The sequence below is a fragment of the Anthonomus grandis genome, chromosome 1, assembly GCF_022605725.1.
Source record: "Anthonomus grandis grandis chromosome 1, icAntGran1.3, whole genome shotgun sequence".
Classification (NCBI taxonomy): domain Eukaryota; kingdom Metazoa; phylum Arthropoda; class Insecta; order Coleoptera; family Curculionidae; genus Anthonomus; species Anthonomus grandis.
The window spans coordinates 34,197,426-34,224,699 of NC_065546.1; the positions used below are offsets into that span (position 1 = coordinate 34,197,426).

A 27,274-nucleotide genomic window follows, 5' to 3' on the forward strand; every position below is an offset into this window, starting at 1 on the left:
GTTGAAAAACTTGCAAAAAGCAGAATTTTGTCCTTTTTACATCATAATGGCATTTTGTTTGCAAATCAGTTTGGATTTCAAGCCGGTAAAGGGACTCATGATGCTGTTTTTGACTTTTTGGATAGCGTCTATGTGTCCTTGAATTCTGGAGAGTCATCGACGGCAGTGTTTTGTGATCTATCCAAAGCATTTAACTGTGTGGATCATGGAATACTGTTATCTAAGCTCGATAAATATGGTTTTAGGGGCGTAGCGTTGCGATGGCTTGAGTCCTATCTATAAAATCGTACTCAGAAGGTTACAGTGTCTGGGCTTTTGTCTGCTTCTAGATCCCTGAAATGCGGCGTTCCCCAGTGTTCAGTGTTCAGGTTCAAGGTTCAGTGAAAGACGTCTATTATGGGGTTTAAGTGCAATGTTCAGGGTCTGATGTTTAACGAAAATTCCCTCCTGCAGAATAAAGAGTGCTGCAAGTTCCTAGGAATTACCATTGATGGTCGCCTTCGGTTTGAAGATCATATTTTACATTTAGCTGGGAAATTATCTTCTGGATGTTTCGCAGTAAGAATGGCAAAACAAGAGCTGGAAGGGGTGGTTGCACGTTCAGTGTACTTTTCACTTATTGAATCTCATATTCGGTATGGCTTGCCTTTTTGGGGTTTAACCAATAAGGGGCTACTTAACATTATCTTTGTTATTCAAAAAAAAGCAGTTAGATACCTGTGTTCTGCTAAGTTAGGAGATTCTTGCAAACCCCTCTTCATTTCTGAAAAAATCCTAACTCTTTTTTCACTCTTTAACTTAGAAACAGCTGCTCTTATTCACAAAATTCCCAAACTACCCTCTGACACTGGCCATTTGACTCATCGTGTAAATGATGTTCCCCTACCTATTCCTACGTCTTCCCTTAACAAAAACTCATTAATTTACATAAGTAAAAAAATTTACAATCATGTTCCTCTATGTGTTAGACATATATCGGATGTTAAGAAATTTAAAAGAGAATTAAAGATGCTTTTATTGGCTAAGGCATATTATAACCTGGATGACTTTTTTAATGATAGGTTTTAACCTTGGACATGTTGGAAAGTTTTTTTTACTCTAGTTTTGTCAACAAGTTTACCTTAATTTAGTAATTGATTGTTTTATTTAGTTATCTTTAATTCAAGTATGTTCAAAACGATTTGTCTTCTTGTGTTTAATTTTGTTCATTGTTTTGTCAATTTTTGAAATTGTATTTTTGTTTTGTTTTTTTAGCTTGTAGGATGCTTGTACACAAGATTATTCTTACGTAATATAGCACATTTTCTTTCTTCTTTCTTTCTTTCCTCTTCATAGGCAGTTAAAAGTAATTTTTTCAAATCTCTTTTGGTTTTAAGACATTAAAAAGTAATTTCTCTTAGTTTTCCCAGGAAATTGAAGCATTTATTTATTTTCTCCAGGTATGTTAAATGGTTTTTTAATAATTTCAGCTGGTTAAAAGAAGCTTCTGGTTTTTTTCCAAACAGTCAAAATTATTTTTCTCCTTTCTAGGTCCTTTTCAAACTATAAATAATTTGCTTTTTTTATCATTTAGTTACAGTATTAAGGAGTAATTTTTCTTAATGTTGAAGAAGTTGCTTATTTTTTATTTCTTCAGTCTTTTTAGTTAGTTCAGGTCAATTTATTCTCTTCAGTCAATAAAAAGGTATTTCTTATTTGTATTTTCTTTATTTTTCTAAAATGCCTTAAAATAACTTGGATAAGTTTTAGTGAATGCAGGCTATAGTAAACAAATACAGCCCATGAAAAAACTATATTGTATCAATTAAAACTGAAATATCGATAATGACAGACATGGAATAAGAATAAACAAACAGTATAAAAAAAAGGCTTAGAATTCAGTACATAAATTTCTATTTGTCACTGTCTCCACTTTTTAAATTACAACATTCCTATGGTGTCTTATAAAAAGTACAAAATATATAATATATAGATATAATTATTATGATATAAATTATAAACAGTTATTGCACACGTTTGTGCCTCTTTTTTTTTGTCGAACTAGCGCACTTCACAGCAACAAATTAATTTGTTTTAAAAATATTTTTTTTGTAATTAGAAAGACAAAAAATAAAATCATACGAGGATAAAACTAAATCTAAGATTATCGAATAAAACTGGGGTGCCTGAAATATATAAGAACGTTACTTTTTTTTTTAATTAAAATCAACTATTGGCACTCTAATTAATATAAATACTGATACAATTTAAACAAACAGTAACTTAGGACACGAAAGACTTAATTTTAAGACTTCTTTGGACATATTTATACAGTTTTCCGTATACTTTAAGACGGATTATTATTTTTTTGAGCCTAAATGGAAGAATCCTTGTCAACATTTATATAATATAAACTTTAGTTATTTCACACTTGCACACGTCTCTGCTGAACATTTTATAGATATTATTTCTTTATTAGTCGCTAGGAAAATCATTAAAAAAAATAATTAAAAACTTACAATACAATAAAGCTATTCATTTTGTTTCTTGTTCTACCTCTTCTCCCTTTTCAGTTTCTTCCGATTCGGCGACTTTCTCTGTATATGCTTCATAAACACTTTCACACACGAATCTATATTGACTCTGAAATGGATTATTGAATTAGTTTTTTATAATTTTTACTATTAAGAATACTTTATCTAATAGAACAAACAACTACAGGGTGTTTCATTTTAATTCCATTATACCAATAATGTAAAACGGAATAATAGATTGAAAAAGCTAAATCAACGTCAAACTTTTAAAAAACTGCCAAATATATGAGGCGTCTCATAGCAAAACTCGTCTTATCCATATTAAGTCGTTCTACGCAAATTCAGAAAAACCTCTACTAAAGTTATTTTTTTGGATACAATGACAAAAAATAAATAATAATATAAAATGAGTTTTTAGAAAACACTCACATCAATTTATTTAAATGTAGAATATCCTTAATCGGCTAAAATAAATAAACAAAAATGGATAAGACAAGTTTTGATTAGTCATTTTGGATTTGACAAGTTATGCTGCAAAAAAAATAAAACAACGCCGAGTTTGAGAAGGGACATCTATATTTTTAAAAGTACAAAAGTCTTAAAAGTTACATTCTTAATTCTCCTTCATCTTCTGCTTCTCGTGGTTCTCAAAATTGATCTTCTGGAACTACAGAATTAGGTCCTATCAATGGCTGCGATATTCCATCTAAGACATCTTTATAAAACTTTAAATCCTCTTTCCTCTTCCACTTATTTCCAAAATGTTTTTCTAGTAAATTATCAACATCCAGTGGCTCCCATTGGAACGGTGTCTGGAGCAAAATGATCCCATTTTTTTCCCTATTTTAAAATCGACTTACCCCAGGTACCCCAGTATCCGAGTTTGTTTGTTTGACAAAATTGTTCTCCTCTAACCATAATATTATTTTCACCAGAGTTTTTAGTCAATATAAACCTTTTAGCAAAGGAGAACTTAAAATGCCAAGAGCTAACATTTTTTAAAAAATCGTCAACTTCAGATTTCCAGTCCATAACCAGACAGTCTTGGCCTAAGTTTACTACAGTACCGTGTTTTTTAAATAAATCCAAATATATTTTAGGATCGATAATCGTCGACATTTTTTTTAATTCCTTTTCAATTCTACCGAATACCCTATCAGGTGGTAAATATGAATGTCCAGGAACAGGAAAAATGATTTCTATGGATTTAATACTGGACGGTGCGATATTTATAAGAAAATGAAATATAGTCAAAATCGCTCTTATCGTGCGGGTGTATCGGATTATCAACGACAAACTTTTATAGTTACGTTTCATTTCAATTTGCGCAAAAACGTTTTTTAACTACAACGCGTCAGATAAACGAAACAGATATATGCAGCGTTAATGTAGCAAAAGAAGATAAAATGATAAATGTCAGTGGTTCTAAAACAATTACTTTCATAACAAACATGCCTGTCTCGTTTCGATTGACGGATGACATTATTTGTCACAAGATAATTTAAATTTCAAATTATGGAAAAGAAAAAGCCTTTTTGTGGATTTCTAAATCCTCCAGCCAAAAAAATGGTACTTAATGTTATTAATTACTTCGAGAAGGAAAATGAAAATAAAGGGTTGCCTAAGAATGTACAAGAAGAAGTAGCTAAAGCGCTTGGAATTAGTTTAAGAATGGTGCAAAAGGTTGTATATGAAAACAAGAACAATCTTATTTCCAAGAAGGAAAAAAAGTGTAAAAGGAAGAAGCCCAAGACTGAAGATTTAAGTGAATGTGTAAAAATGGAAAAATTAAAAATTTGTTTAATTTTTTTACAATGATATCATAAGGTGAATTAGGGTTATTTTTTACTATAACACAATAATAGTAAACTGTTAAAAAAACATTTAGGTAATTTTAAAAAGTAGATTAAATGAGCAAAGTTTTTAAGGTATTAGCCAGGTTGCCGTACAATTTTTTTGGTCCAGTATGAGCGGCCAAATTCAAAGTTAGAAAATTAAAAATAAGTAATACAAATAATAAATAAATATTTATTTTAGAACAGATTTCTTATTAAATTTTTTGGCGGTCTAGTTTAACGTTTGTCTTTGATCAGCAAAATGACTATTCAGTGTTGCATAGCTAAAAAGAGATTCTAAAAAATATCTATTTTTAAGGCGTGACAATCGAAAATCTGATCCAAGAGTAGGATTTTGGTGACTTCCAATAAAATGCCAATATCTCGAAAACCATCGATTTTTTACTAAGATCATTTTATGTTTTTCTGGGTGCTTATGAGTTGCTCCATCAGCCCCTTCAGTATTATTGTTGACTTTTCGGACTCCCTGTATATAACCAACAAAGGATCAATATTCTATTTTGCACAAAAAGATGCCGACAAGATACACGACACCTCGCTCCCCAAAGGGCTCTAATTGCTCTTTTTTGCAGAACAAATACTGTATTAAAGAGATAGTGGGCACATATGATCCCCAGAAACAAATCCCATAGCGAAGATGTGACTCCACAAGGGCATGATAAGCATTTTTTGCAATGTAAACGTATAAGTTCTTAGAAATTATTCTAAGGACATAGCATCCTGATTACAGCCTACTGCACACTTTAATTATGGAATTTGAGTCTGCAATCAAATTTCCCAAATAATTCAGTCTTCAAATTCTTCCATGTATTTGACCCTAGTAAGCCAAAACGAGATTATTAAACATATAGCTACTTTAAAAAATAATTCACCAGGTTTAGACCAAATTTCTACTAATATACTCAAATTAACAAATAAATTCATTTCAACTCCTTTAAGCTTTTTTTTTTTTAATTTAATTTTCACAAGTGGCCAAATACCAGCTTACTTTAAACAATCTGCGATACTCCAATACATAAAAAAGGTTTAACTAATAAGATTGAGAATTATCGCCCAATTAGGCTTATAAATAATTTTGCAAAAATTTTAGAAAAATGTATAAAAGACCGCTTAACAACATTTCTGAACTCACTTGGCATATTCTCGGAAAAAAAAGTATGGATTTACAGAGGGCCTGAATACATCGCATGCAGTATATAAATTAACTTCAGAAATAACAAAAAAATTCAATATTGGTAAAAAAAGTATTGCAGTTTTCATTGATCTGGCAAGAGCCTTTGATACGATACCGCACACAAATCTTCTTCAAACTTTAAATCATTATGGTATTAGAGGTATAGCACTAAAGCTATTTGAAAGTTGTTTTGAAAAGAGAGAGCAGGTCCTTAAAACAGAAAATACCTATAGTGATCCATTATATGTATCCATCGGAGTTCCTCAAGGAACAATACCGGGACCTACGGGGGTGGTCCCAGAAGTACCCGGCCTGACCTAGAGATGTCGGTAGTAGTTTGAAAAATATCAAAGTATTATAATTATTATAGAAAGTATACAATCTATAAAGCATATGTTTTAAGTTTGAAGACGCCACGTTGTTTAGTATTTGTTTGGCAGCCATCAATAGTGAACGTCTTTAGTGAATTTGTGAAAATGGAGAAAATTGGTCATCGTTATGTGATACAATACTTTTATTTGAAAGGCCTCAGCCCAACCAATATAGAAGCTGAACTGGATTCTACTCTGGGTGAGTCTGCTCCTTCGTTAATAACAGTAAAATATTGGGTAGCAGAGTTTAAATGAGGCCGTACGAGCTGCCAAGACAAGCATCGCAGTGGTCGACCAAATGAGCTGACGACTCCAGAAATTTTAAAGAAAATTCACAATGTGGTACTGGATGGATGATCGTTGACTGAAAGTGCGCGAGCTAGTGGACTGCCTACTATCATTTCAAAAAATGCGGTACATCGCATATTAAGTGAAAATTTTGACATGAGAAAGCTGTGTGCAAGATGGGTGCCGCGTTTGCTCACACTCGAGCAAAAACAGTGTCGTGAAGATGTTTCAATTGAGTGTTTAGCGAAATTTAATAGCAACAAAGCAGAATTTTTGCGTCGTTTCATAACCATGGATGAAACATGGGTCCATCACTTCACACCTGAGACAAAAGAACAATCAAAACAATGGATTCAAAAGGGAGAACCGGCTCCAAAGAAGGCGAAAACCGTTTTATCTGCAGGCAAGGTCATGGCGTCAGTTTTTTTGGGATGTGCGAGGGATAATTTTCATTGACTATCTTGAAAAAGGTAAAACTATCAACGGCGATAATACTCGCCGTGAACTTATTGCAACGTTTGAGGGAAGAAATCAAGCAAAAACGGCCGCATTTGGTTAAGAAAGTGTTGTTTCATCAAGACAATGCACCAGCTCACAAATCCGTTTTGCAATGGCCAAAATTAACGAATTAAAGTTTGAATTGCTACCTCAAGCACCCTATTCGCCAGATTTAGCCCCCTCAGATTATTTTCTGTTTCCAAACTTAAAAAACTGGCTCAGTGGTCAAAGATGTTCCAATGATGAAGAAGTGATGTCTGCAGTTAATGGCTATTTCGAGGCGCAAGACAGTTCTTATTTTAAAAAGGGTATCGAACTTATAAAACATCGCTGGGAAAAGTGTATAGAGCTGAATTGAGATTATGTTGAAAAATAAATAATTTTTTTTTCCAAAATTTTCGTGTTTTCTTTCTTGGGTCGGGTACTTCTGGGATCACCCTCGTATATTGTTTAAGATATACCTAAATTCTCTTCTAAAAATACCGTGGTCAGGTCAAATAGTATCATCTGCCGATGATACCGCTTTAATCTTTAATGGCAAAACATGGCAGGATGCTAGAGAGGCTTTGTGTGATGGATTTAAGCATGTAAAAAACTGGTTGTGTACTTAAAAATTAACTTTGAATATGGACAAAACTAATTACATAGCCTTTTCTTTGACCTATTTAAATAGACCACCTTTTAATGAAATCTTCGCAAAAAAGAAAACTAAATATTTAAGAGTCATAATTGATCAGCACCTCAAATGGGCAGAATACACTAATCACCTTGCTGGAAGAATTAGAAATTTGATCCAAAAATTTTACATACTAAGAGAAATTTTAAACACTAAACTTTATATTCTCATTTATGAGTCCTTAGTATAATTTCTAATAGCATACTGCATCATAGCATGGGGCGGTACAACAAAAATACATTGCAGCCTTTGAATGAAGTACAAAATTACGTTTTATGAACTTTTATATAATGAAAATATAAGCAATGTAGAACGTCTGTATATTCAGCAATCGAGTTCATTTGTTCATACCTCTGATATATCTAAAAGACTTACTATAGTTATTCACAATTCACCAGAAATAATGCTCTTAATTGCTTGTCCCTAAACATGAGACTAAGCTTGTCATTAGACATGAGAAGCATAAACTTAAAGTTTGTAGACTGCTTGGGACCCAAATTGTACAATTTGTTGCCAATGGAAATTAAAATAATAAAAAACTAACAAAAAATTAATGAAATGGCCAAGAAATATATCCTTGTAAATATAAAAAAGTTCCAATCATGCATATTAAATTGATTTAGGAATATGGTTTTATGGTAAATATTTTCATTTTGTAAACAATATCTATTCATTTCCTTATTATTTTATTATAATATGGGTGTTGTCTAGATTTGGGATTTAATAGTTGTTTTTTTTTTGTAGATATAAAGGTGTTTTTTTTTGTCACTTATGAATGTATAAAATACAATATTTTTACATATTTTTTTTGCTGTATCTTAGCTAAGTATTCCAATGAAAATGTATCTTTAAATATAAAAGCACACACAGGTATTAGGTTACCTAGGTGCTTAGGGTTAAACAAGAAATGTTATGTTGAATATTTTATGTAATATATTTGATTTGATTTGTCAATCCCAAAAACCTGCAACACTGTGAAGTTGAAATCGGCTCCTCATTGATAGTGACAGAATTCACTGAATATTTGAAACTTAACAGATATGTTTTCGACGTATTAAAACAAAGTCGATTAGCATTTGCACCATTCCCTATTCATAAGCAAGTCACCACCCAGAAACATTTTCAGTTGGTCAGTGTGTTCTCCATGCCAAATGGTGGTGGTGTCATCTGCAAACATAGTAACCCTACCCTTTATGGGGAGCAAAGGAAGGTCGTTAACATAAAGAAAAAACAATAACGGCCCCAGTACAGAACCTTGGGGAACCTCTAGGTAGTAGTCTATAGTCAGAGCAATGACCACAAAAATTAACCCTTTGGACACGACCCGAAGGATAGGAGTTGAACCAACCCAGAGAAGACCCTCTAAAACCATATCTTGATAATATGATCTTAAAATTTAAGCCCATCATCATACCTCTCCAACTACTTTAACAAAATACTTTACGTTATTACATTTCTCAACTTATTGATTAATTTTTTGTTATGCTCCAATTTGTTTTAGTATATTGAATGAAACCTCCACATGATTAGATCACTTACAGCATTTTGGATCATCATAGCACGTTGTTCCCTCATAGTTTTGACAATTTCTAACGGGTAAATCGGTTCTTCGGCTTCCATTAAACAAAGCGCGGTCTCCATAAGCACCAGGACTCCGGTTCTACCGATACCGGCGCTGCAATGAACGATCACCGGTTTGTCCTTATGACGGTATTTTCGGACATCTTGTGTGAATTTTAGAAACTGTTGGGGCGAATCGGGTACTCCGTGGTCCGGCCACGCCACGTACTGCATATGTTTGATTTCACGTGAGGTGTTATCGTTCTATAAACAAAAAAATATATAAATCGATTTACTCCCATTAAATAATATTTAGTCAATATAATAAATAAAATTTAACATCCTATATATTTAATAGAAAGTGTAGCTACGAGCGAACTCTCTAACTCGATAGAAGGAAATTTTCTTTCTATTATAGGAAAAATTTCTAAACCGTACTTTCGATCTCAACTCGTTCCGATCGGGTAGAGTTCGAGTTGCCGTCGACAGCCTTCGGAATAGAAATATAGAAAGAGGTTGTTTGGGCTTGCTATTATATTTGTCTCTTTTTAGTTCATTAAATAAAAGATATATTTATCTTTCTTGTGGGGATGGGACATCGTAGCAGATTTGAAAATCAACAAATTCTTACAACTTGTTAACCACTTTTTTCAGGTTTTAAACGATCATTAAGTATATAAGGTCATATAGTTTATCCAAGCTTTTGTAGGCCCCGAAATTGAGAAATTCCCAGTGATTCCACTGAAGGGAATAAAATGGGTTTTATTACTCTATACAAATTTTGGAATTACCCCATATACAGGGTGTCCGGAAAGTCAACGATAATACTGAAGGGGCTGATGGAGCAACTCATAAGCACCCAGAAAAACATAAAATGACCTTAGTAAAAAATCGATGGTTTTCGAGATATTGGCACTCCAAAGTCACCAAAATCCTACTCTTGGATCAGATTTTCGATTGTCACGCCTTAAAAATAGATATTGTATAATCGTCTTCTTTCTATTCTTAATTTATTCGCTTGTTCTTCCTCTTCCATTTCTAAGGCAAAATCTAAGAAATTAATAATATTATCATATAAAATTATAGTATTTTAATACTAATATTAAAATATGCATTAATAAGTAAATAGGTATATTTAAATTAAACAAAAGAAAAGATATTAAGCTATAATAAAACACACTAATGGGGAAGGGATAGGGTAAAATTAGGAGGATCCATCATAAAATTCGCTGCTGATTATTACCCTTTGTAAGAAAATCTAGTTCAAATACCAATAATAAAACTATAAGATTTCCCTTCGTAAAACGTGGCCATCGGATGAAAACAGAAACAATAACAAAGCATACTTAACTTTAAAGATCGATAATGTCGAATGACATTTCCCTAATTGACATTGTTGGCTGTGGAAAATCCCATTTGCCATAAAAATATGCTAATGTTTGTAGACTGGATAGTATAAGAACTAAGTCTAAAGCCGAACGATGCCGAATGACATAGAGAAAGGGTTAGCGAATGCTAATCGCGAATAGAAAGAAATTTTCTTTTCTATTTCTATGTCTATCGAGTTAGAGAATTCCGCTGCTGTGGTCCTAAACCTGTATTCAAATAAACGCTGGGTTTGTTCTAAAAGAAATACCAATATTTGGGCCTTTATTAGTCTTGAGGAAAGCCTAAACAGTGGCAACATTTTTCTGGGCCAAAAACTTACTTTCTTGTATATTGTATCTTGTATATGTACAAAAGCTCAAGCGTAACGGAGTTGTGGGAAAATGCCTTTCATGGATTGCCTCCTATTTGAAAGATCATGTCCAATAAGTAAAACTGTTTGGTGCTGTGGTTCTTATCACTATGGGTCTATTTTATTTTTTACTTTTTATTAACGATATTTATGTCTTAAGAAAAATTAAATTCTTGTTGTATGCAGATGGCTTAAAGTTATATTATGTTATAAATTCTATTACTTACTGTTTAACTGTACAGGGTGGGCCAATTTAGACGTTTTCTTATGGGAAGTCATGTCCCTGTTAGAGATAAAAAAATTTTGACCTCCATTCTCCGGGCTCAAATTTTAAAAGAAGTTTATTGAAGCAAATGAAATTTTGCTATGGCAAACAGTTTGGCCGCTAGAGGGCGTTTCTGAAATTTGGTCATTTTCGTTTTTCGGCTATGGCTGCTGTGTTTTTAAAGATAAATGATTTCTGTAAAGACTTTCTTATAGCACTTTTAAGCGCTTAACATGCTCATGATATTTAAATTTATACAGGGTGCTTCATTATTAAATTTTTTTTTTTTTTAAATGGAATGCATATTATTTTTTTGCATTTTCTTGTAGCCCTTAAAATTCCCTTTTCAAATATATATAACACTTATAATCTAAATTCATTAGTTTAGGAGATATAAATAGATTTCTTAAGTATCAATAAATTATAATGCCGTGCCATTTAAAACGCCTAAAAAACAGAGTAGGCGGGTGACACAATTGCGGGTGAAACAATTGCGTAAAGGGTTGAGTAGGCGGTTGTCAAACTGCTTTGAGTAATACGTCATTTTGACATAAACAAGCTTATTTTCATAATCTGTTTTACTTTGTATTTCTTTTATGTGATAATCACAATGTATCAAAACTATGAAAAATTCGATATGATTAAATGTTTTATTGAATGTAATGAAAATGCAAGAGAGGCCTGTAATTTATATCAACGACGATATCCAGAATGGGGGCAGCCACATAGTACGCTGTTTGAGAAATTAAAAAGAAACCTTATTAATTTTGGTTCTTTTGCTAAACCGCGAAGAAATGCTAATAATAATATAAATGACGATCAAGAACTGTTTGGGGGGCTCCTTTTGGAAAGGACAAATAATAGGTATTGAAGGACCAGCGTGAACTTCACACGCAAAAGAAAATAAGAAAAAGAAAACAATTACAAATTTACGGCGTCAATAACGACTTACCTGACACTCGATGAATTGGTATACTGTAGAACTGTAGATTAGATGGTTGGCCGGCCAGTTTTATCAACACACACGCTATTCTATGTTTCGATGCGTATCGTACGATGGTACCGATCAAAAAGCCCGTCTCTCGCGGGAGGAAGCGTGCACCTGTCCAAGCCATCATTGACGCATGCACGCGGATATGGATTGTTATTGGTCAATTGAAATAATCAATACTTCTAACAAAATTGGCGGTGCATTCAAATACCCTTTAAATTTGCCAATTCCAAACAAGAACTATTGGATATAACAGTTTTGGGCGCAATTGAAAATAACTCTAATCTATTCACCCGGAAATTGGAAGTAGAAACTGGTGTGCCAAGGACCTCTGCAAGACGGATTTAAAAAAAATATAGGTATAAAGCTTATCGAACCCGAAAAGTTCATCATCTCTTTCCTGCGGATCGTGATAGAAGATTGGAATTCTGTCGGTGGTATTTGCAAAAGTGTGGTCAAGATACAACATTTGGCTACAATTGTATTTGGACGGATGAAGCATCGATTAGTAGTACAGGCATTTTTAATAGGTATAATAGGTATACCTGGGCTCGAGCAAATCCTCACGCAACGGTGGCTGTAAGAAATCAAGGCCGTTACAGTTTTAGTGTATGGGTAGGCATATTTCGTGGTAGATTTATTGGTCCCTATATTTATGATGGACAGTTAAATTCAGAGCGATATTTACAAATTCTGCAAACGCAAGTTGAGCGCTTCCTAGAGGAATTGCCTCTAGCCCAGCAGAGGCATCCTATATTTTTCCAGCAGGATAGTGCGCCACCGCACAATTCTAGAGTGGTCAGTAATTATTTAAATGAGCAGTGGATAGGAAATCAAGGTCCAATACGTTGGCCGTCTAGATCCCCTGACTTAACACCCTTAGATTTTTATCTTTGGGGAAGAATAAAAGACTTGGTATACCAACAGCCAATTACTTCAAGAGTAATGTTGGAAGAAGCTTTACATAATGCATTTGCAACAATAACAAATATTGAATTAAGAAACGCTGTTGATAATGTTGAAAAACGTAGCCGCTGGTGCATTGATCAGGAAGGAGCTCAGTTTGAACACTTGTTATAAGTACGTAATATATAGAGTTGCAGTTTTAGTTAAAATATCAATAAAAAAATAAAATCTGGTTTTTACTTTTTGTTTGTTAGTTCATATTCTAAATTTAAAATAAATAAATAAATAAATACTCTTATTTTTTTTTTTACAGTGTTATTTAGTTTTTATAACTGTATTTGTCCATTAATATAATTAATATTTAATAAAACAGGAGCTATTGTTTAATTTACTTTTGATTTTTAAAAGCGCTTACTGAAGTATCACAAATAAAAAATACAGAACCTATAACGTCCTTTCTTTGAGTGTCTTAAATAACTGCACTTATTTTTAATAAGGACGTTGATATCGCAGGCCCTTAAATTCTCATTATATTTGATAAAACATCTAATCATATGGAATTTTTTGAAAAAATGATACGTTTTTGGATTCTAATATCAAAATAAAAATACAAAGGAAAACATAGATTATAAAAACAAGTTTGTTTATGTAAATATTAAGCTTCACTTATAGCAGTTTAAAACACGCCTACTCTTCCGTTTACGCGATTAAAATGGCGGGTCATTACCTACGTGTTTTTAATATTTAAGAAATTTATTTATATATCGTAAACTATTAAATTTAGATTATTAGTGTTATATATATATATTTGAAAAGGAAATTTTAAGGGCTACAAGAAAATGCAAAAAAATAATATGCATTCCATTTAAAAAAAAAAAAAAAAAATTTAATAATGAAGCACCCTGTAAGCGCTTAAAAGTGCTATAAGAAAGTCTTTACAGAAATCATTTATCTTTAAAAACAACAGCCATAGCCGAAAAACGAAAATGACCAAATTTCAGAAACGCCCTCTAGCGGCCAAACTGTTTGCCATAGCAAAATTTCATTTGCTTCAATAAACTTCTTTTAAAATTTGAGCCCGGAGAATGGAGGCCAAAATTCTTTTATCTCTAACAGGGACATGACTTCCCATAAGAAAACGTCTAAATTGGCCCACCCTGTACAAAATTAAATTTTCCGGTTAACCTCTTGGTGCGATAATAAGTGTTTAAAACTTGTTAAAGCTTAAACTTAATAAGAAAAAATCTCAATTCAATACAATTAATGGTGTCACTTGAGTAAAATTGAAACATTTAATGATTTGGGGGTAACTTTTGCAACTTTTTCAAAAAGATAAAAAACGTACTTGGTAAATACTAAGATGTAAATGATACACTGATTTTCTTGAAAAATGCTTTAAATTGTTAATAAATGGGTAAACTTTGCATTTTAGGGCAAAACAGTTTTACGGTTAAAGAGAGCGGCAAACGACCCCCTGATTTGGTTGATACAGAGGGACCCCCTATATTAACCAAACTAATTTTAAAAAATAGCCTCTCTTAATCAATTAACATTTCCCCTGTTAAATGTTTTTTCTGTTTCAAGATTTAGCCGCAATCGAGCACCGCGATATTAAATGAACACCCTATATAATAAATAAATATTTTTGAGGATAATTAATAATTCGGAAAAATATGAGAATACTCTTTCAGAAAATGCTTTTTAAAGCAGTTTTTTTGTCAATCCATAGCCATAAGACAATTAAAAAAATGAGATACACATAAGGTTCGTTGACCAAGATAAATACAACTGTAGGACTGCGTTTTTCCCTAAATTTGCGGCCTAAAATTCATGCAAAAATTAAATACACAGCTACATAAACAAACAGAAGGGACCTAGACTGACTGAGAAGACTTACTTTGACGTCGATCAAAACGAAATCCCTAAAGAAAAAACTGCCCGCCGTATCGGTTTCCTCGCTGGTACATTTGACGATAACATTGTCCAGGGTGAGAACTTCGTCGCCCTCTGGCCAGTACTTGTGACATTTGGCCCTGCCACGCTCTATCACAGTCGTGAGCATCACAATTAGGTTCACGTCCTGTTCCAGGATCATTTGCCAAAAGTCCTCGGTGGTCGTTTGGAGAGGCCCTAGAATAAGAACTATTGTATCCAAATAACCTCAAGGAAAATTGTTCTTTCTTCAAATAATGGTTCCGTGTACAATTTGTTACTGGTAAATACTGACTGGTATTTAATAATAATAATAATAATAAACGACTTTTATTTGCAAAAATTCATTATTCTTAATGTTTCTTAACCTATCAGTTGGTGAAGTCTAGCCTAGGGCGATTCAAACTCGACCCTCTAACAGATTTCATTAAATGCTAAATAACACACATGTGCCAAATAATTATGCACTTGAAACGCACTTTAAATAATGTAGTCTTAACTTATAGTTAACAGTAACTAAGGAAAAAAATGTACAAAAAAGGAAATATAAAGGAACCTGAAAATTTTTCCGTAATATACCCAACAAAAAATAAATAAATAAACAATAACATCAAAAAGAAATAGTCACTTTACTGAGAAAATTTCACGCTCCGGGCAGCAGGCGACAGACTAGCGGTGGGTCAAATTATAGTCCTATACTTGCTTAGTCATTATTATATACTTTAACACAGATTTACATTTTTTGTTGTATTGTAAATACTTTCATATAATCGGGAAATTATACCCATTTGTAATGACGTCATTTTTGTTTATCTTTGTTTAGCATATAGCGGAGACAACAAACTTTTGAAAAAAATTGGTGTCTGATGATTATTCATCATTCATCATTCATTCCAAATATTGTTCATAAAAGAATCAATTTTTTAAGGGAGTATATCAAAAATAGAAATGTAGGTCCGGAAGGTTTTACTCCAGTTTTCATTGACGAGACGTGGATTTTTAGCAAGGGATCATTTCGTAGTAGCTGGCAAGATGACACCAAGCACACGATTTCAAGGAAAAACAGTGAAAGTAAAAATTATCTGGTTATCTTTTTAGATTTTTTTTTTGAATAAAAACTATTGCCCTTGTAAGGCCCTCTAACTTCATAATTTCATCTGTTTCATAGTTTCATATAATTTCTCTCTAAGACAATATGAGGGAATTTAACTCCATACACTACTCGTATGTGCATGGAACATTACTTATTAATTATATTAAATTTATGTTCTGGAAGAATGATTTCTAAAAGAAGAGAAATGAATTATCTTTTATTTTTAAGGTCATCGTTATATCGTGGTCCACGCCGGAACCAAAGATGGCTTCATCAAGGGTGCAAATTTAATATTCAAGAGTGGATTAAAGACGGGAGATTATCATAACAATATGAACAGGAAAAACTTCGAAAACTGGTTTAAAACTCAGCTGGTTCCAAATCTTCCCCCAAAGTCATTTATAATCATGGACAATGCAAGTTACCATTCTGGTTTATTAGAAGAAATCCCGAGAAAATCTTGGACAAAGCAGAGACTGACCGAATGGTTGAAGAAAAAGAATATTGGCTTTCCAGAAAAAGCCATGAAAGATAAAATATGGAGTATTGCACGCAGAAACTGCACTAGTGAAAAAAAGTACTTCCTTGATGAATATGTTAAACCTTTAGGACACAAAATTTTGCGACTGCCACCATATCATTGCCAGTTTAATGCAATTGAAATGGTATGGCCGGAATGTAAACGAAAATATGATCAATATATTTCCAATTTTAAGGGGTCACCTTCAGAAGTTCTGACTACATGAGAAAGGGTAATAAACGAAATTTCTATAGATCATTGGCAAAAATATGTTTTTCATACAGAAAAGGTAATTGAAATGGCTTGGGAGGCAATAAAAGTGTGTGATGCCTATGACATTCTGCCACTTGTGATTACGACTGACGAAGACGACGATGACGAAGACAATATCTCTGATTTCAGTTCTGACTCTGACAATACTGACGAGATTGATTAAGCTTTTTTGTTCTAGCAAATTTTATTTTATGATCGTCGTTTAAGTATTCAATCATATCGTTGCAATTTCATTAACTTGGTAATGCAATATGGCGTGTTTTTTTTGAGTTTGTATGTTTTATTTTTTGAAATGGTATTTTCATTTTAATGTGTTAACATATTCCTTCAAGCAGCATTTTTTTTCATGAACAAGTAAATTAAAATGTGAGTATTTACATTTTTCCCAGTGAGTTAAAATAATTTTATACCATTATTCACAATTTTTGTAAGCTCGGTTTTGTTAAGTCTACTGCTCGTGCCGAATTCTACTTTTCAAAGATGTTGTAGATTTGGTTTTTGCGGTATTTTGCTTGGAAAATATATGAGCAGCGTAATCCTGATCTGATTTTATCCCATTCTTCTTTATATTTGTGATCGTTGTTGTGCTCATGTTTGTTTGTATTGTTGCATCTGCGGCTCGCTCTATCACATTCTCAATTTGAAGTGCAATTCCGTTTCGGACTTGTTGTTTATGTCCCATTATTTATGATTAATTATAATAATATTTGTTAATTATTAAGTTTGTTAATAATACAATAAATACTACAAGATTTTTTTAATTTTTTTGGGAATGAAAGTATATACACGAATATAAAAATATAATAATATGCTGCTAAAATAAATCATTTGTTAATTTTTGAACGTATAAAAATACATAGCAGACTATTAATTTCTGAAGGCGATGGTAAAGTTTCTAACCTAATATTGATTGGCAAAAATATCTACGCCATACGTTTTTTCTCACCTGGATGAGGTAACTACAAATGGGTATAATTTCGACTTTATAAAGATGAACAGAGGTATACAAAGAACTTTTTTGAAAAAATGCTGTTTTATGTTTAGGAATCACGAACTTTGTTTTATTTCTAGTATTTTTAGTGGTAGTTTAGTGTACACTGTCATTGGTCTTGATTTTTTCTATGAAGCACGTTGAAATATATTTGCGTTTATTTATAAGTTCATGAAAAAAGATTGCAAGATGTAATAGCCTTCGATTTGTCTTATTTAACCATTTAGTTTCGTTAATTTTATAAGATATGCTATCATATTTTCCAATATTAAATATTAAACGGCAGCACACATTCTGGATTTTTTGTATTCGAAACTTGTCACACTGTCTGAGGCACGGGCCATAAACTATGTTTGCATAATTAAAGTGAGACAAAACAAGGGTTTCACATAGCTTTCTTTTTAATTCGACGCTTAAAATTTGACGACTATTATATGTATAATTGTTTTAATGAAATATATGCTTTTTGAATAAGGTTTTTAATATGGCTTTCAAAATTTAATTCAGTATCTATTACTACCCCTAAATTACGTGCTTCTTCGCAGAATTCAAGCTTTTCACCATTTATTTTTATATTACTAACAACTGAAAAAATATTTTGACTTTTTTTCGGCCAAAAAACATAAGCTTAGACTTTGATGAATTAAGTTTTAAAGAGTGTTCCTGTGAAATGTTTGTTATTATTTGAAGATCCCTGTTTATGTTTTCTATTGTTTGGTTATGATTTTTAATATTAAAATGACAATAAAGCTGAGTGTCGTCAGCGAACGCTTGAACTTTACAACACTGAGGAGATCTTGAGACGTCAGCAGTGTAAATGATAAATAAAAGTGGATCCAATATTGACCCCTGTGGCACTCCTGATGACACTCTACACTCCTCTGAATACTCTTCACCCACTTTAACTCGCTGTGTTCTGTTTGAAATGTATGCTGTCATAAAAGCCAGAGCGTCAGCACTGAATCCATAATATTTTAGCTTGGCGATTAGAAGTTCGTGATTAATCGTTTTGAAGGCCTTTGAGTAGTTCAAAAGTATTAGAACCTTCATCATAAGCTTGAATAATATCATGTGTAACAACTGCCAAAGCTCCAACCGTCGAGTGTGCTTTTCGAAAACCATTCTGGAAGTCTGGGATAATCGCATTTAAATTAAAGTAATTATACATTTGCTGAATAATATTTTTTCCAAAATCTTTGACATAGCCGGTAATACAGATATAATTCTTAAATCATTATATGTAGTAGGATTTTTATTTTTTGGTAAAGGCAAACCTACACTATTTTTCCAACAAGTCGTAAAATAACTCTGTTCAATACAACAATTTACAATATTTGTAATAAAAGGATCTATGAAAGGGCTACACTGTTTAATCATATTGGCTGTTACACCATCAGTCCCACAGGCATTCGTTTTAATGCTTTGAAGTGCTTTACTTATGTCATCAACTGTGCATAACTGGAAAGCAAAATCGCTAAAATTAAAATATTATTATTATAAAAAAATATTTTATTATCACAATTTGAAACATTTTGTATATACTGTGCAAAGCGTTGAATAATTATTTCTGGACTTGAAAGTTCCTCTGGTAGCTCCATATTTTGTTTTTTTCTAGTATAGACACTTAAATCTTTTAGTGCGGTCCGATAATATATAATAATACATAAATCCTTGTCCGATTTCCTATTAGAAATGAAGTTCATATAAGCCCTCTTTTCAGCCCTGAGCATTGAAAGTGATTTTGATAGAATATTTCTGCACGGCTTTATCTCTTTCTTTCATGAGGTATTTTAAATTTGGCGTCAGCCAAGGAGCCCTAGGCTTAGTTACCCTTACAGTTCTTAATGGTGTATGAATATTAAATATTGTTGATAAAAATTCATTAAAAAATTCTAGCTTTTTCTCTATAACCTTTTATCTATTATAATTATTTTAATTACCTATTTATAATTATTTTCTTAGCACATTGAAAAATAGAATTAGTAAACAACAAATTTTGAGTTTAACATGTGCTTAGGGGCAAGAAGAATGTTTTTTTCACATGATTCTATGTTGTCAAATTAACACACATTTTTCAGCTTTATATTAACACATAATGTTAATTTTACTTATTGGTGTTATATTTTGGATTGAAACAAAATAGAAATTTAGTATGTCTTATTCTAAGCGCAAAAATAACATCTTCAAAAAAAAATTATTAACATTCTTATTCCTAAAACCACTTGTATAAAATTTGGAATGGCAACAACGCAAGCAAAAACTAATGCCATCTTGCGAAATGTACTGTTGTGAACCGGCTTTGTGTTGACATTCGGCATTTGTAAAGTTCTGAGTTTTTTCTTTAGTCTCATTGGAGTGTTTTTGTGAACTGTTACGATAGTGTGCAACATGGGTGCTGCACCATGGAAAAAAGGCGATTTTTTCACAAGTAAATTCCCATACTGTCATAACATCAGATTACGGGAGAACCATAATCATAAATGAAGAATAGGGGATCATAGAAATAAACCTAAATAAAAACTTTTTAAGAAATCTATAGTAATCATAAAATATTTGATTTCCATAAAAATGCTTTTGATTAGATAGGTAACTTTAATAGTATACGTTAAAAAAACACATAAAGGGTTCGTAAACGGTAATTTAAGACATAATCTATTATTAATAAATCATGTAAATATTTTTTGTTGACGTAAAGATTCCTTGTGTCGGTAGAATCAACAATGCGTTCGAGCGGCGTTGCGATGTTGTTGCCTTTTTCTCTAGTATTCATTAGTTTATTTTTAAGTATTGAGTATTGACTTTGTTGTAGAGAAGAACAGTAATATTGTTTTGTGCCTGTCAAAATAAGTGACAACTTTTTATGATAGTATAAAGTATATTTTTGCCATTTCTACATAAGATTTGACATTATTTTTTTCGCTTTTCGACTTTTTTAGTAAATCTTCCAGGTAATGGAGATCAAATTTTACAGCTTAAAGGAATTTGTATTAATTATGTGTTAACTATTGTTTCATGTCAATATTCCAGGCAATATTTTCTTGAAGAGTATTCAAAAATTTATTCCAGCAAAAAATTTTGATCCATTGCTCTTAAGTCATAAACACTTATGTCAAATGCCTAAAAGATGAAATATTGAAAATGTTCCTATCCCTGGAAATCATAAAAATCTCTGAAGAACAGGAAAAGTTATTGGAAATCTGTGGAAAGCATAAAAAATTACATCAAATGCCTGGAATAAGATGATAATTGCTTTTGTTGCATGGAACACACAAAAAATGACTCCAGTTTAAAGAACCAGAAAACTCATTGCAATGAAATTAAAAAAAAAACTTTAATTACATGGAGTAAGCTGAAAATTCACTTCGACTGACTGGAAAACATGAAAATTTAATTTGAATGTGCTGGAGAACAAGGAAAATTATTGGAAATCCCTGGAAGACATGAAGAACAAGAAATGTTTGGAATAAGCTGAATCTATATCTGGAAAACAAAAATATTCCTCTACGCGGTCCGGAAAAAAAGGAACGCATAAAAAACTATTACAAACCCTTGAACAATATAAAACGTAGCACGAACAAGATTCACTCTGGCTAAATACATTCTAAGCACGACAATAAGAAAACCTCCTTACCCTGCGTAGCAATATATTTATTTACAATTTCTGTCCCAGGTATCTTCATATTGACATAATTGGCATTTATGTAATCCCCGCTTGGTGCGTCCCGTAAAATAACCCTGGTTTGATCATCTAAAATAACAGAAAATTATTATATTGGGCAAAAATCACATTAAAAGCGAACAACATACATGGCGAAATATCCCTGTATCGGTTCTTATTTACATTTGCGGGTTTACTGGCTTCGTTACAAGTGAGATCCGGATGTTTCCTATAAAGGGTTTCGTAGCGCGCGATAAGAGCCCCACTGGCCAATCCGTCCGCCAATAAATACATGCTTTGTTCTAATAAATTTCCTACTGAAAATGGAAATGTTGTATATAATAAATAATAAATAAAAACCACTATACTTGAATACCTGAAGGTAATCCAACGTCATTGGCCGGTACATATTGATACGGTGGCTCTTCGTACTCCTCGTCTTGATATCCGACATTTGGTCGAGTGGTAAGGACAAGTTTCCCTTAATAAGAAACAACAAATCACATTCAGTGCGTGTAAAGGAATATGTATGGAAAACTAACCAGTTTCCGAAGCCCTCGCGGAATTTACCAAACCAACCACGTAAGAGTGAAGCACTTGCGTGACATCATGTCCGTTTATGCTCAATATTTGATCGCCCTCTGATAGTTTCGGGGTGCATTTATCCGCGGGGGTATTCGGAGCTACTTTGGATACCACTATGGGAACGCTAATTTCTGTACCGCCTAGAAATTATAACTCTTTAATTGCCTTTTATTTATATAAGAGAAAAGAAATGCAATTTGTACTTATTAAGTTATAAAGCATATAACTTAATGTATAAAAAACGTAATATATATGTAGATAAAACGTATAATATATGTGGATAAAAAAAATAAATAAATAAAATCAGGGACATAGCATTGGAGTAATAACCAACATAAAAAAAAGAGATATTAAAAAACATCATTAAGAGCATAATACTCTAGCAAACAAAATAGGATTTACAGAATATCACAACACTTTACGTAACTTAATAAAATGCAAAAAATATTTTTACTATGCTCAGGTTCTGAATGGTGATAGTGACCTTAAACAATTGTAAAAAATTTTAAATGAAGCATCTAAATTTAATAAGATGAACATGGCTAACTTTTCTAGCACTAAAAAAGCATAACGAGGACATAAGAAGAGGGCTACATAGACTTAAAGGACAATCCATAAGCAAGGACATTGAAAATAGAGCTAACACTATAGGCATAATGGGAATAAAGAGTAGTCTGGATGAAGTAAAAAGAAGCCCAAGGGAAATTGAAACGAAGGCAGAAAATGTACTAAAATATATTAATCCGGAACTAAAAGTATAGAAAGTAATCTTACTTCTTAATATTATGAACCTTAACTCACTACTAGATGATTATAATAGCAATAACGGTAGTATTAAAGTATGTGATAGACTGGAGAACATAGTCTGTTTAAAAGAATCAGTCCAAAATTTTAAATTATTGCATGTTAATATTAGGACCCTAAATAAAAAATTCGATAACCTTGTTCTTTTTCTCGAATCACTGGAAATCAATTTCGATGTTATTGTTTTATCTGAGACCAATGTCCTTCATGATCCTTTAAATTTTCGTATTAATGACTATGATTTATTTTATAATGAGAGCAAAATTAATAAATGTGATGGTAGTTTCATTTATTGTAAAAGTTCATTAGTAAAACTGAGTAATATAATTGAAATTAACAATAAAAAGTTCTTAAGAGTCAAACTTACTAAAAATAAAACAAGCATAGGGGTTATCTCCCATTATAGATCCCCTTCACTTAAAGAAGAAGATTATATTTTTTCTTTGGCGGGTCTGCTAGGTCAGGCTAATTATGCTTCTTGTAATATTGAGCTTTTTGTGGGAGACATTAACATAGATTTATTGAATATTCAGTCTTCTATTGTTAATGAATATGTAAGTTGTCTTAATAGCTTTGGTTATATCTCTAAAGTTGATAGGCCTACTAGGGTTGATAGATATAGTAAGACATGTATAGACCATATCTTCATGAGAAGCAAAACAAGGTTTGAAAATAATTTGATTATACTAACCAGCTCAGTTTCCGACCATCATTCTTTATTATTTAATATTAACTTACAAAATAAGTTAAACAACGCATCCAACGAAACAAATACTATTAGATCTTTTAGTGAAATTAACTATGAACAGCTTAAAAACTCAATACAATCTCAGAAATGGGATGAAATTCTATTATGTCGAGTCCCTGATATACCCCCTCTGAAATGTTTATAAATACCTTAAAAAACGCATACTTGCAGCAACAAATATAAAATAATTTTAAATAAAAAAAATCGCCTTACGATCACTCCGGGCCTGCTAATTTCAATTAGAAAAAGAAATGAGCTTCATAAATTATGCATTCGGAATCCTTTAGATGAAAATTTTCGTATTAGTTATAAAAGTTAGAGAAATATGCTAACTAAACTTATTAGAAGTACCAAGGCTAACTACTATAAGCAACAATTAGAAAGTGCTGGGGATTATTCGAGGAAAACCTGGGACATAATCAAATTAGCTACCAATGAATGTAAGATAAAATCTAATATTCCTTGTATTAAAAATACTAATAATCAAGAAATCACTGACCAGAAAGAGGTAGCTAATGAACTTAATATGTATTTTAGTTCTGTTGGTTCTAAGTTAGCCATTAAGATTTATAAGCCTAATAATGTTCGTGGTGTGATCCGGGAGCAACAAAAGGAATTTCCATCCATGTTTTTGTCCCCTGTCACCAAAAATGAAATTGTAATGCTGTTGCAATTTTGAAAGCAAAATCTTCTCCAAATGACTTTGGTGTTTCCAACCAGTTTGTGAAATCAAATATAGAATTTTTTAATGTGCCCTTGGTACATATTGTGAATTTGATATTTACCAGTGGCGTTTTTCCTACTATATTTGAAAGAGCGGTAATTGTTCCCTTGCATAAAGGTGGAGATAGAACAGAACCGGGTAATTATAGACCCATTGCACTTACTAGTCCCATCTGCAAAATAATCGAGAAATGTACAAAAAAACGGTTATGCAGTTTTTTAAAAGCTAATAGGGTCTTGTCAGAATCACAGTATGGATTCACCGAGTATTTTAATAACCGTGGGAAGCCTCTAGCTGTCTTTTTAGACCTTACCAAGGCGTTTGACACTGTGGATCATCTCATCCTACTAAATAAATTATATTATACCGGTATTAGGGTAATTGTACTTGACCTATTTAAGTCATATCTTAAAAAGAGATCTCAAAAGGTAAATCTGAAATCAGTTTCAAGTTCTTATGTAAGTGTGGGTTGTGGTGTTCCACAGGGTACAGTGCTTGGCCCAATACTCTTCTTAATCTACATTAACGATCTTCCACATGTAGTTTCGAAAGTAAAAGTGGTATGTTTCGCCGATGACACAGTTCTGTTATGTAAAGGGGATTGTTGGGATGAAGCTTTTTTAAAGGCTGAATGTGCAATGTGTAGTGTTCAAACATAAATGGATGTTAACTCACTGACAGTAAATATCAAAAAAACTAACTGTATGTGTTTTTCAATGAGTATAGTGGGATTACCAAGCAAGCATGTTCTTAGGATTCATACCCCAGATTGTAAAATGAATATTGACTGTACTTGTTCTGGCAGCATCAAATCAACAAACAAAATTAAATACTTAGGTGTTTATGTTGACAATTATTTAAAATGGCAGCATCATAGTGATTACTAACTAATATATAAATTTTATGAGTTACGATATAAGTTTTATGAATCATGCCTAAGCTATGGTATAATATGTTGAGGTGCTGCCTACAATGAAACTTTAAAGAATATTAATATTGTACAGAAATATCTTTTAAAAGTTATTTTATTTAAATCCAGACTGTTTCCCTCCAACCTTTTATTTAAAGAATCTGGGATATTTACTGTTACTCAACTATATATTAAAAATGTACTTAGATTCTCAATTTGTAGTAACCTTTTTAAAAATTTTATTAGTCATAATGTTAATACTAGAGCAAATACACATCAACATCTAATAATACCAATCCCCCATTTTAGTGTAACTCGAAAATGTCTAACATATATAGCTCCCAAATTATTAAATATGTTGCCGGAACAATTTAAGAACAAAAAATATTATACTGTAAAGAAGAAATTCTACTCATGGATTATAGATAACATAAATTCCATAATGCGCGCCAATAACTTCCATTAAATTATAACTAATTAGTATTTAGTCAATTTAATATTTCTGAATTTGATAACATTATTTAAGCAGGTATATGTTACTATTATTAGTGTTAGGTTGAAGTTCATTATGAACTAATTGTTGATGAGCTTGATGTGCATACACACAGACACATTATGTCCATTGTATGCATATTACATCTCATAGTAATTGTAAATTAATATGTAATCGATTAAATAAATTGATTATATTGAATTGATTAAATAAAAAAAAATTAAATAAAAAAATTCTTTGTATATGCCTTATGCCAAATATGAGGCTCAGACAGCAGTTTTGCACTTTTTTAACCCTTTTTATGTCCAGGCTGCCCATATACGCGATCAGCAAAGTTGAAAAATGATAAAACAAGTGTTTCACAGAGCATAGCCTTAGTTTTTTGCGAAAATAATATCTATGTGAATAAATTAGTTTCAACATCGAATATACTCTTTTTAAACAAAAAGTAATATGTTCTTTAAATTTTAATTTATAATCCAATATTAAGCCTAGATTTTTAACTGAGTCCTTAAATTTTATTATATTGTTGACTAATTTAAGATTTACACTATTCTGTAAGTGGTTTTTATAAGTTTCATTGCAGAATAGAATGGCTGTCAATTTGCCAGGATTTATTTTCAGTAACTGACCTGCCGAAGATTTCAATAATTCCCCTAAGCCATTATTTATTTGTTTTGTTGATATTACAGCTAAACTAGGTATAAATGACGAATAAATTTGAGTATCGTCTGCATAGAGATGACATTTACAATATTTTAAGGAATTTGCAATGTTAAAGGTATATATGCTATATAGAAGTGGGCCAAGTATATTACCCTGAGGTACTCCTGATTTGACACTCAAAAATTCTGATTTCTTTCCCTCAAGGCAAACTCGCTGTTTTCTGCCTGACAAAAATGAATTAATTAAAGAAGAAGCCTCCTGAAAGCCTGTATATTTTAAAATCTTATTGAGCTTTTTCCAAAATTTTGGAGAAAGTTGGAAAAATTGATATTGATCTTAGTTGACTTAATTCAGTAGGGTTATTAACTTTAGCCAGAGACAAAACGTTGGCTATTTTCCAGTGTTTTGGAAAGCATGAGTTCTCAATACAGCTATTTATGATGTGTGTTATATATGGTATTATAAAAGGACAGCAAAGAGAAAGAAGTGTGATATTCAATTTATCTACACCAAAAGCTTTATTCAACAGCAGTAAATTGAAAAGTCATGTTATATAATAAGTTATTATTATAAAAATCCAGCAAATCAGGGTTGGCATTTTTATTATTTTGTCCTATTTCAGTAAAATATTTGTTTAATTGGTCAACATTTTTTAGGTGATCTGGAATTGCTTTATTTTTATTTTAAGGAACATTAATTTTTCAAGCTCAGCCCATTTCTCCTTCAAAATACAATTCTTGATCTTGTGATTAAGATATGCTTTTTTTCAGCTCTTATAGCACTTGTAAGATTTCTTGGTTTTTTGTAATAATTCCAATAAAGTATTGGGTGTTTCGGCATTAATTAGATTCAGATGGACATAAACAAATAAGTGATCTGAAACGGAATAACCTGAGAAGCATCATTATCCAGCACATTCATCTTAAAATCACCAAAACACAAAATGTGGTTATAACTGGTGTAAAAATTAATTAAAACATCCTCAAAATAATTAAAAAATTCTTGAGAGTCCAGGAGGTCTGTAAATATTTCCGATAATAA

General features: G+C 31.9%; 1 protein-coding gene across 2 annotated transcripts in view; it reads right to left on the reverse strand.

Annotated features, from left to right (window-relative positions):
• Window positions 1-1,876: 1,876 nt before the first annotated feature.
• LOC126734667 (tyrosine-protein phosphatase non-receptor type 4) overlaps window positions 1,877-27,274 on the reverse strand; it is a 38,336-nt gene continuing 12,938 nt past the window's right edge. The window contains exons 11-17 of one of the 2 annotated variants that reach the window (XM_050438380.1): window positions 21,846-22,028; window positions 21,680-21,784; window positions 21,453-21,617; window positions 21,277-21,393; window positions 14,734-14,966; window positions 8,916-9,200; window positions 1,877-2,622 (exon numbers count right to left, since the gene is read on the reverse strand). In XM_050438380.1, coding sequence (XP_050294337.1) covers window positions 2,515-2,622; window positions 8,916-9,200; window positions 14,734-14,966; window positions 21,277-21,393; window positions 21,453-21,617; window positions 21,680-21,784; window positions 21,846-22,028 — 1,196 coding nt within the window. In that variant the 3' untranslated portion in view covers window positions 1,877-2,514. Of the gene's footprint in view, window positions 2,623-8,915; window positions 9,201-14,733; window positions 14,967-21,276; window positions 21,394-21,452; window positions 21,621-21,679; window positions 21,785-21,845; window positions 22,029-27,274 lie in introns of both variants that reach the window. The other variant, XM_050438371.1, reaches the window with a different exon arrangement.